The following is a 12,252-nucleotide window of genomic DNA, read 5'->3' on the forward strand; positions in this document are numbered from 1 at the left end:
CTTACAGACAAAAGAGAGGATTTTGTTAGAACAATCGCCTCAAACTGCAAGTCTAATCAAGAGAAAATCCCTCTTAAGGCTTGAGAGGATAATTTTTTCGGGAAGTAATGTCAAATATTTGTCTCCAGGCATGATTTTTGCACTTTACTGTTTGACCTTGCCAGTGCACCAGCTGACATGTAAAAATGTCCATACCATACATTTTCATCTGCTTATCTAGGTACGGATTAAGGGGTAACAGTATATCAGTAAGCGAGCCAAGGTTTCTGTGGTCTGTGGCCAGCTGCAAGACATAATCTTTCCAAAATGCTCTCAGTCTACCACTGGGCCTCAAGAGAAAGGAGTCGTCTGGACTAAATGACCCAGCCACCTTAGCTGGGTCATCTCGATGTGATGGAGTAGTGGCTCTACTCTGAGCTCCCTATGGATGACAGAGCTCTTCTCCTTATCTCATAGGGCAGGGGTCGGCAACCCGCGGCTCCGGTGTCGCATGCAGCTCTTTGCCCACTCTGATGTGGCTCAGCTGCATAATCGCCGACTCCCCCGATTATTTCGGGGGGTTTCCAGATTTTGGTGCCTCTCCCGGACATCACTCGGGGCTAACATTCTCCGATTTTCACTCGGACTACAACAATGAAGGCGTGCCGTGATGGCTTTACTTGTAACGTCCTCTACAACATGTCATCGCGCCTTTCCACCATGCTACCTGCGTGCCGGACGCATGCATTTCGGTGCTTCTATCGTCACACATACGAGATTGCACGGCATACTTGGTCAACAGCCATACAGGTTACACTGAAGGTTGTGATATAAACAACTTTAACACTCTTACTAATATGCACCACACTGTGAACCCACACCAAACAAGAATGACAAACACATTTCGGGAGAACATCCTCACAGTAACAAAACATAAACACAACACAACAAATACCCAGAATCCTTTGCAACCATGACTCTTCCTGACTATATTATACACCCCCGCGCCCCCAACCGCGCCCACCTCAACCGACGCACGGGGGGGGGGTGTATAATATAGTCAGGAAGAGTCATGGTTGCAAATGATTCTGGGTATTTGTTGTGTTGCGTTTATGTTGTGTTACTGTGAGGATGTTCTCCCGAAACGTGTTTGTCATTCTTGTTTGGTGTGGTTTCGCAGTATTAGTAAGAGTTTTAAAGTTGTTTATATCACAACCTTCAGTGTGGCCTGTATGGCTGTTGAACAACTATGCCTTGCAGTCGTGTACGTCCATCTGGGGAAGCCTTAAACAACATGTTACTGGGCTGGCAAGCTGTTTGTACATGATGTAGAAAGCGTCAAAGGCAGTGGCTTTATAGCACGCCCGTATTATTGTTATCTGAGTGGCCATCAGCAGATATTCGCGAGAATGGTTGCTTTGAGAATTCGGGAACCTCCCGGAAAATTTGGGTGGTTTGACAAGTGTAATGCTGTCGAGCGGAATTCATGTAATAGTCGCGGGCCGGGTGTCTAAGACCCCTGGTTTACACATAGCACAAAGCAAAAAAAAAACTATTTATGCTGTGTTATTTCATTTTAAATTTCAAAAGAGTTTTGTGGCTCCCATTGTCTTCTTTATTTAGTGAAACAGGTCAAAATGGTTCTTTGAGTGGTAAAGGTTGCCGACCCCTGTCTTAGGGTATCTCCAGCCTCGCTATGGCGGAAACTCATGTGGACCGTCTGTATCCGCGATCTGACTCTTTCAGTCACTACCCGAAAATAGGTGAAATGTAATATTTGAGCAAAAATGTTTTGACATTGTTTTCAACTGATCGTACAAGACACTTAAAAGTAGTCAGTGTTCAGCTTGTACAGCAAGTTTCATTTCTAAAGTGTTGTTACTTGCCAAATGATCAACACTTTAGTTTCTGAAATGTGAGATACTGTGTGTGTGACTGGAGCACAATTCTGCAAGTGCTACATTAACCGTTGCTTTTTATTTGGCTTTATTTCAACATATACAAAAGAAAGCCCAGCCTCAACCAGGGGTGTTAATGGTTGCTGATTTTTGCAATATCCTTTGAAATCAATGGTAAAAGGAATAATGATTTTGTTTCACACTGGTTTACTAGTTTTCACAGCTTTCTGACAGCACTTTTATTGAGCACTTCCATGTATGTCACGATATGGAAATTTCACATCACGGTTATCATTATTACCACATTATTGTTAAATGTGCCCACAAAGTACTCATGCACAAACTGAACATTTAACTTTTTAAATAGTGGAAAAAAATAGAAAAAATATACGGACCCACCTTTTAAAAGCTAACTATTTTGCAAGTTTTGTGTTTCTTATGCTCCACTGACAAAAGAGTGTTCTGTTCAGCGGGCCGTAAAAAACACTTCCGTGTCTTATTCCTCCGAGTATATATCGATTATTCTGTCCTAAGAGAGCACATATTCTAGGTTCAATGTACACAGTTGGTTACTTTAGTTGTTCAGACAGTAATGTCTTTACATAACAGTGGTTCTTAACCTTGTTGGAGGTACCAAACCCCACCATTTTCATTCACCGAACCCTTCTTTAGTGAAAAATAAAATGTTTTTTTCCCAATTTAATGATGTTACCATATTAAAGAAATAGTAATAAAGATATATTTTACAAACAGAAAGTTACAGGAATGTACACATGATCCAATGTTTACATCTCATTGTGCAACATGTGAATGTTTTAGTGGGACCAAAATGCGATATCGGAATAATTTCCAACCCCACCTTGTACAGAGCTCATGAAAAACAATGTTGTTTTTTTTTGTCATTGTAAGTGTGCCAAAATAATTCCATAGAAATTATTGCTGTCATTTGGTTATAATAAAAAAAACATTGAACTTGTTTTTTAGTCAGGTTTGGACGGAGGCTCCGTCGAACCCCGGAGGCCGACTGAGTGAACCCCTGGGGTATGATTTAACCCTGGTTAAGAACCACTGTTATATAAGTTTAGGTTGGGGTGCGTCGTTTCTCAATTGGGAAAAACGTTAATGTGTCTTTTTTGCTTTTTATCATTTACGCTCGAAAATAGCGCCAGTATGTCCATGAGTTTATCAAAACGGCAATATCTTTAATACTAACACATTTGTCAATGAAATAAGCGTTGACTGTGTCGAGGGAATAAAATGTATGAATACGCACTAAAGTTGGGAGTGTGACGGGGGTAAGTGTGTGTGCGCCTCACAATAAGAAGGTCCTGTGTTCGATCCCCAGGCTCGGGGTTTTTCTGTGTGGAGTGTGTATGTTCTCTCCTTGAATGCGTGGGTTCCCTCCGGGTACTCCGGCTTCCTCCCACCTCCAAAGACATGCACCTGGGGATAGGTTGATTGGCAACACTAAATTAACCCTATCTATAGTGTGTGAGTGTGAATGTTGTCTGTCTATCTGTGTTGGCCTTGCGATGAGGTGACGACTTGTCCAGGGTGCACCTTGCCTTCCGCCCGAATTCAAAAATCTAATAAGCAAGGTTCAGTTCTGTTCAGTTTCAGTTTATTTCGAACATGTATCTAAAACCATGTAAAGCATCACACATTTCCAGTTCTTTCATTACAGTGAGTTGGAAGAACGTCATTCCTGCATATTTATGTTATTGCAAATTAAAAGATGAATTTGAACAGATGTACCGAGTAACACTAAAAACATTGCATGTGCTGACGTTTCTCCCTTCCTAAAATCAGATGATGAAATATAATAATTTATATCCTTCAGAAAACTTTTTCTAATACATGTAGTACTCCTTAATCCTACTATTCTTTTCATACAACTTCCTGTGGGCAATGTGTTTTTTATGTATTTGTTTTAAATAAAAGCACGTAGCCCACAGGAAGTTGGATAATTTCCATCCTCTGCAATGGATTATTCCGTGTTTCTGTACTGTCTACGTTAAACGTTCTACTTTGAGTGGGTTTGGTGTTTAACTTTTCAGCACAATTATATTCTGTAATTTATTGTTTTTGTTGATTTACTGTAATGTGCTCAATGTCAACATGCTAGTAATATAAATGTCACATGACATAATGTTATGTAATTGCCAATAAGGTTGCAACAATTAATTTAACCAGAAAAAAGCTCAGATTTATACCGTGTTGCTTCGATGAATCGTTGAATGAGTGTAAAAGAGAAACATGGATCAAATCCGGAACACATGGAGTGCTCGGAACTTGAAATACGTGGACATAGTTTCTGCACGGCGGCTGCAATAGAGCGGGGGTTCTCTGATCTGTGTGGCAGCGAACATGTTTTTTTTTTTGCTGTTGTTGTTTTTTTGTGCCAACATGCTAAAGGTGCAATTTCAATGTTGGTGATGTGCATTCATTAGGAAAAAAAAATGAAGGACATGACGAGCATAAAAGTTTTTATTAATTTAACTACTTTCCCTAAAATGCGCATCAAGGCTATAAAGTGTGTGTTATCCGAGTAGTTAAACTTAGTTAAAGTTAAAGTCCCAACGATAGTTGTTATGATCCTCTGCCGGGATCATGTTCAGTTTGCTTTTTGGACTCCCTCAGTTCCCGTTTTTGTGCACCCCTGGGTTTGTTTTCTGTTTCCACCGGTGCTTATTGTTTCCACCTGTCTCTGATTGGTATTCGGGAAGCTCACCTGTTCCCCGAGCACTAATCAGCAGCACTATTTAATACTGCCTTTTCCGGTCAGTCAGTCTAGTTTCCTAATTTGCTGAACGCAACAGTTGACGACTTTTGATCCCTGGTACCTGTTTACTACTATCTTCCATGCTAGGCTCTGTTTGTTGCTAGCTTCCAAGCTCGCCCTTTTGATTTTTGCCTTTCTTGCTCTGAGCACACTTTTGTTTGTTCCCGTCTGATTTATTTCTTAAAATAAATCACTTCCTACCTGCACGCTGTGTCCAAAGTCCGTCTGCATCCTGGGAGAACAAACCCCGCATCACCATGAGACCTGATCGTTAAAATAGTCACACATGCACTAGTTGTGGTGAAATTATCCTCTGCGTTTGACCCGTCCCCATGTTCACCCCCTGGGAGTCAAGGGGAGCGGTGAGCAGCAGCGGTGGCCGCGCTCGGAAATCATTTTGGTGATTTAACCCCCAATTCCAAGCCTTGATGCTGAGTGCCAAGCAGGGAGGCAATGGGTCCCATTTGTATAGTCTTTGGTATGAACTCACAACCTTCCAGTCTCAGGGCGGACTCTCTAACCACAAGGCCACTGAGCAGGTTCTATTATTATTCTACATACTAATCAAGAGTTTACTTGATTATTAACATAAATCATGGATAATTTTATGCTATAAACTCACTCCTTTTACTTTCAGTCTTCAAATAAATCATTGGGACGGCGTGGCGCAGTGGGAGAGTGGCAGTGCGCAACCCGAGGGTCACTGGTTCAAATCCCACCTAGAACCAACCTTGTCAAGTCTGTTGTGTCCTGAGCAAGACACTTCACCCTTGCTCCTGATGGGTGCTGGTTGGCGCCTTGCATGGCAGCTCCCTCCATCAATGTGTGAATGGGTAAATGTGGAAGTAGTGTCAAAGCGCTTTGAGTACCTTGAAGGTAGAAAAGCGCTATACAAGTACAACCCATCCATCCATCATCTTCCGCTTATCCGAGGTCGGGTCGCGGGGGCAACAGCCTAAGCAGGGAAACCCAGACTTCCCTCTCCCCAGCCACTTCGTCTAGCTCTTCCCGGGGGATCCCAAGGCGTTCCCAGGCCAGCCGGGAGACATAGTCTTCCCAACGTGTCCTGGGTCTTCCCCGTGGCCTCCTACCAGCTGGACGTGCCCTTAATACCTCCCTAGGGAGGCGTTCGGGTGGCATCCTGACCAGATGCCCGAACCACCTCATCTGGCTCCTCTCGATGTGAAGGAGCAGCGGCTTTACTTTGAGTTCCTCCCGGATGGCAGAGCTTCTCACCCTATCTCTAAGGGAGAGCCCCGCCACACGGCGGAGGAAACTCATTTCGTCCGCTTGTACCCGTGATCTTATCCTTTCGGTCATGACCCAAAGCTCAGGACCATAGGTTAGGATGGGAACGTAGATCGACCGGTAAATTGAGAGCTTTGCCTTCCGGCTCAGCTCCTTCTTCACCACAACGGATCGGTACAACGTCCGCATTACTGAAGACGCCGCACCGATCCGCCTGTCGATCTCACGATCCACTCTTCCCCCACTCGTGAACAAGACTCCTAGGTACTTGAACTCCTCCACTTGGGGCAGGGTCTCCTCCCCAACCCGGAGATGGCACTCCACCCTTTTCCGGGCGAGAACCATGGACTCGGACTTGGAGGTGCTGATTCTCATTCCGGTCGCTTCACACTCGGCTGCGAACAACAAGTACAACCCATTTATCATTTATCCTTATTTTAGAAAACGCACAAAATTAAATCAAGCTATGTTGAAGAGGTTCATTTAGCCTACTGATGTGTATTTATAAATGGTTGATTTATATAGGCTCGTAAAGTAAATTTTTGTACCTGACAAGTTTTGGCTACCTTGCTTCTACTGCCTTCATCAGAGGTGCCAATCGATGTTAGCGTGACGTTGTCTGTGGATTTTTCCATCCGGTACTAGGTACAAAACTTTACTTCACTAGCCTATATAAATCAACCATTTCATTCCATATAAATCAACCTGGGACGGCGTGGCGCTCTGAAGAGTGGCCGTGCGCAACCCGAGGGTCCCTGGTTCAATCCCCACCTAGTACCAACCTCGTCACGTCCGTTGTGTCCTGAGCAAGACACTTCACCCTTGCTCCTGATGGGTGCTGGTTAGCGCCTTGCATGGCAGCTCCCTCCATCAGTGTGTGTGAATGGGTAAATGTGGAAGTAGTGTCAAAGCGCTTTGAGTACCTTGAAGGTAGAAAAGCGCTATACAAGTACAACCCATTTATCATTTATTTATTTATTTATTTATTTAAAAAAAAATTAAATCAAGCTGCTCAAGATTGGTCAATATATATTTTTTGTAGTTCAATGTGCGTAATTAAAAAGGTGTAACGGCCATAAATTAGCTCGGTTGATTATTTTTTTCAACATATATGATAGTTAATAATGTTAAAATGCTATTTAAAACATTGCTTATGAAGTTATAAAGGTTTAACGATGCATGGCAATAGTTTGACTTTGGAGCGGATCAATTTCTAATTGGAAATTTGTTGGAAATCAAGTTAGTTTGATCTCAGGAGCTCTATTTTATTTTTCTTCCCAGCTTTCCTTTTATGGCTTTTCACCTCTCTTCCCACCAGAGATTCGACCGCCAGATTAGTCCAAAAGCATGTGTAGCATCCACCGTTCTTGCGCCTTGGCTTTGTTTGAGCGTTCAAGGAGGAGTCCTGCTGAAGCCACTATGGTCCAGCAGGACAGCTTGTACTCATAGCCTCTAGGGGGCTGTTTTTTTTTCTTTCTTTCTAGGGGCCGCCTAGTCAGCCTGGCTGCTCAGATGTGAGGAGAGCAGGGCATCGGCCCCCAGGAAACGTCCAAGCTGTGACCCACAGGGGAGACAGACGGACGGCACAGACACATAAGGGGAATCCCTCACATATATGGGCCTCCTTTGTGTTCATGTCGAGGCACACACGTGCATACAAACACACAAGAAGCAGTGTCAGAGTCGTGGTCGGGACTGTTATCCACGCTCTGACTCCCCGGGCAACCTGCAAAAGGGCGGGGGGGAGGGAGGTAGAGAGTACATTAGGAATGAATTATATGAGGAGAGCATTTATCCAACAGTCCTCCTCTGAAGTGTTTGTACTGTACGCCTCAGATCTTCATTGTATTTATTCAAATGTTTAAATATTCATGGTAAATCTTCTCATATTCAATTACACCGGCTCGACCACAGCACGCAGAGAGCGCTTTCTCCCTGCTGTCTTGATGATCTGTGTGTGTGTGTGTGTGTGTGTGTGTGTTTAGCTTGTTCCCCGGAGCGATCAAGCCTTTGTTATATTGCAACCCGGCTGTGTAATTGCTTATATTAGTCGCTGATCAACACAGGACACACACCCAAACACACACACATGCACAAAAACACACCGCATTCTTGGCTTTTTATTAAGCGCCAAGCAGGCGACAGAGATTCATTACATCACACGCAAACAAAGACGCACACCAGACTGATAGACCGCCCACATTTCCTGCGTGTTTAGCCTCAACGTTGAAATATTCACACGTTTAATTCAGTCATCGCGACAGCAAGAAAGTGATCGGCTTTCTTTTCTTCGCATCATGGCAAAGAATCACCAAATTTCCCATCTCTTGTCTTTCCTTGTTTGTGATCAGCGCTGAACGAGCCGACCATAGACTACGGCTTCCAGAGGCTACAAAAGGTCATCCCCAGACACCCCGGAGACCAGGAGAGATTACCCAAGGTACGACCACCAACGCATCCCTACGCAATTATTGCGCCGCAAATTGTATGTATTTACGTCTTCTCCGGCTTGATGGCGAATGGATGTACACGCCACAAAGGCACCATGAGCTCACATACAGACAAATGACTGTATTCCCTGGACGCTGAGACACTTTAGCAGTATGGACATTAACATTTTATTACACGCTCATGGACATTTTTTTGCACTGAAAAACGCACAAGCGCCTCTATTCACACTTGTGCTGTGTGTAAGGTCGTTTAGATTGGCAAGGGGGGGAGGGGGGGCGGAAAGAGAGAGAGAGAGAGCGAAAGAGAAAGAAGGAGGTTAGGTGATCCATCATAGCTGTCCAGTCTTACCTCCTGCTGGGTCAGTGGATCGAAGTCAACCCCGGGTGGACTTTATTACTTCCAACACACACACTTTCACAGGGCAGCACACACACACACACACACACACACACAAAACGTCACTGGGAGGCCGAGATGGAGAGCCCAGGTAGATGTAGAAGGAAGATGGAGAAATCACTTGTCCTGCTTGTGTGTCATGTCTGTTGGACACCAGACTTGTCTTTAACCGCCCTCGTCTTCCTCCTCCTCACTCGCCGGTGTCTCCTTCTGCTCTAAATGAACAGCAGTGGGCAGGCAGGCCCAGTTGTTCATTTCAGCTCTATTGATTGGTGCCTTTATTAGGTAATAACACTTTGTTGACCACACTCCTCTCAATGGTTGGTCTCCATCATTAGAGGGGCACACACTGGCAACTTGTCTTGTGCCCCCGTTCAGTGCAAGCCAAGCCTGTTTATGCACACAAATTCTTAGATCAGAGAGGAAGTTTTCCCAGAGGCACATTTTGTGAGGAGATTCTTAATGAAGCCTGGAAATGCCTGCTTGGTGTCCATATGTTGTGATGATGATCCAGTGTCCAGCTGCACTGTGTTGTCGCTAATGGTCCCGCAGTAAGTGAATGCTGGAAGCTGGAGCTCTGCGGGCGGACGGCGCGGTGCTTAGTAGCTCAGGTTGTGGCGTGCAGGGGGAGGGGGGAGGGGGGGGTCTGGGGCCGGCTAATGAGTGACCGTCCTGCCAGACGAGGCCAGGCTCTGCTCTGGATCAGGTTCCCCCTTCCTGTTGACGTCTCGGCGGGCCTGACTTTACGGGAAGAGACCCCGCGCCCAGGAAATGGTCTCTCCTTACAGCGGCAGGGCAAGGCAGGCAGCACGGCGCTAACCACATTTATCTGTTTATCAGAATGACTCTGGAGCGCTGCCTAATCGCGTTTAGTTTCTGGACAGATCCCTTTGCTAACGAGAGACCGATAAGCACAGACGGGGCACCGGGGCATGAGAGGGTGATTAATAGAGAAAATGGGGAAAAAGGGAGAGAAGACAAGGAGACAACAGAAAGATGCCGTTGTATAGACTTACCGTCAAAGTAAATAGTTACAAATACTCACTAAATTTCTCACAAAAACATTCAAATAAAGTCATTCGGACCTACTGAGATGTTTTATTTTCCGATTGGGGTGCACCAAAGAGCAGAAAAGGTCAATATGGTAAATGGGTTGTACTTGTATAGCGCTTTTCTACCCCTTTTTAAGGAGCCCAAAGCGCTTTGACAGTATTTCCACATTCGCCCATTCACACACACATTCACACACTGCCGTGCAAGGCGCTCACCAGGGCCCATCAGGAGCAAGGGTGAAGTGTCTTGCCCAAGGACACAACGGACGTGACTAGGATGGTAGAAGGTGGGGATTGAACCAGTAACCCTCAGATTACTGGCACAGCCACTCTACCAACTTCGCCACGCCGTTCCCCAATATCATCATCGGCGGTCACTCGAACGAGTATGACGATCCTCCGGGTAGGGGTGTTAATCCTTTTATGGAGGAGACAGTCACCACGCGATCCTTGACAGAGTCGGGTCAGGGTCCAATGGCATGGAGTCCAAGACGACTGGAGACCCTTTTCTGCTGCAGCCATTGTGCTAGTTCTTAAATCTACCGTCTTCCGCCTGCTCCGCCGTTGAGGTCTTCACCGTATCCTTGGTTAGGGGGCAATCAGGTACAAGGCCTTTGCCAAGGTCCACCTGGGGTAACAGTAGTAAAGGGGTTAACCTCCTAGTGCCCCAAGACCCCATAGAGGAGCTTCCACTGCCGGATGCTCTTTCATGTCTTGCCCAGGACATGATAAGGTCAAACCTACCCTAGAACCTCCATTTTTGTACACCCCACTTTATAATTAATCCGGAAAGTATTGACATTAGTTCACTTTTTCCACATTTGGTTATGTTACATCCTTATTTCAAAATTGAATATGACGATTTTTGCCTTCCAAATTCTACAGAACTCGTGAAGACAATTTATTTGCAAATGTAAATATAAAAATCAGTATTCACAGCCTTTGCTCAATACTTTGTTGATGCACCTTTGGCAGCAATTACAGCCTCAAGTATTTTTGAATACGATGCCACAAGCTTGGCACACCTATCTTTTGGCAGCTTCGCACGTTCCTCTTTGCAGCACCTCTCAAACTCCATCAGGTTGGATGGGAATCGTTGATTTTCATCCAGCATCTCTCTGTACATTGCTGCATTCATCTTTTTCCCATCCTGACTAGTCTCCCAGTTCCTGCTGCTGAAAAACATCCCCAAAACAGGATGCTGCCACCACCATGCCTGACTGTAAGGATGGTACTGGCCTGCTGATGAGCGGTGCCTGGTTTCCTCCAAACATGGCACATGGCATTCACGCCAAAGAGTTCAATCTTTGTATCATCAGACCAGAGAATTTAATTTCTCATGGTCGGAGAGTCTTTCAGGTGCATGTTGGTCAACTTTTTACTAAGGAGTTGCTTCTGTCTGGCAACTATACAGTGCATGCCTGATTGGTGGATTGTTGCAGAGATGGTTTTCCTTCTGGAAGGTTCTCCTCTCACCACAGAAGAATGCTGTAGTTCTGACAGAGTGGCCATCGGCTTACTGGTCTCCTGCCTGACTAGATTAAGATGAATGCAGCAATGTACAGAGACATCCTGGATAAACACCAACACGGCTGATCCAATCCAATGGAGCTTGAGAGGTGCTGCAAAGAGCAATGGGCGAAACTGCCCAAGGATAGGTTTGCCAAACTTCCCTTTGGAGCCTATCTCTGCTGCATTTGGGCGGTAGGCGGGGTACACCCTGGACAATTGCCACCTCATCGCAGGGCCAACACAGATAGACAGACAACATTCACACTCTCATTCACTCACTGGGGCCAATTTAGTGTTGCCAATCAACCTATCCCCAGGTGCATGTCTTTGGAGGTGGAAGGAAGCCGGAGTACCCGGAGGGAACCCACGCAGTCACGGGGAGAACATGCAAACTCCACACAGAAAGATCCGGAGCGCAGGATCGAACTCAGGACTAGGGATGATGTCTGATAAGGAATTATCGAGTTCAAGCCTATTATCGAATCCTCTTATCAAACCGATTCCTTATCGATTCTCTTATCGAGTCCAGATAGGTTGGTGTATATGGAAAAAAACACACAATATTTGGTTTAACAAAAGCTCACTTTTATTATATAAGAAAAAAATGTAATTTAATAAATAAATAAATATTGACTGTTACCCTCCTAAAAAAAAAAAAATAAAATGAATAAATATTGACTGTTGTTCATGATATGAAACTGTGATGTATAATACTGTAAGTGTGTTCATGTTCCAAATAAACTAAAGAAATAAAGAAAGCACTACTTTATTAGACGTACTTGCAAACTCTGTTGTGGTGTAGATTACAAGATAACGTTAACATTATCAGACACATACAAAAAGGCTCACGTTAATGTTATCGTTAGCCACTGACTATGCTTAGTCTAACTAACATTACTGCTGTCCTGGTTGACATAAGAGGTAACGTGACTAG

At 44.7% G+C, this 12,252-nt stretch overlaps 1 protein-coding gene across 5 annotated transcripts in view; it reads left to right on the forward strand.

The window, feature by feature from the left end:
- ebf1a (EBF transcription factor 1a) overlaps positions 1-12,252 on the forward strand; it is a 160,705-nt gene that overhangs the window by 116,297 nt on the left and 32,156 nt on the right. For all 5 annotated transcript variants that reach the window (XM_061901868.1, XM_061901870.1, XM_061901869.1 and 2 more), the window contains exon 11: positions 8,259-8,347. In XM_061901868.1, coding sequence (XP_061757852.1) covers positions 8,259-8,347 — 89 coding nt within the window. The remainder of the gene's footprint in view (positions 1-8,258; positions 8,348-12,252) is intronic.

Source organism: Nerophis ophidion, linkage group LG05 (assembly GCF_033978795.1).
Source record: "Nerophis ophidion isolate RoL-2023_Sa linkage group LG05, RoL_Noph_v1.0, whole genome shotgun sequence".
Lineage (NCBI taxonomy): Eukaryota > Metazoa > Chordata > Actinopteri > Syngnathiformes > Syngnathidae > Nerophis > Nerophis ophidion.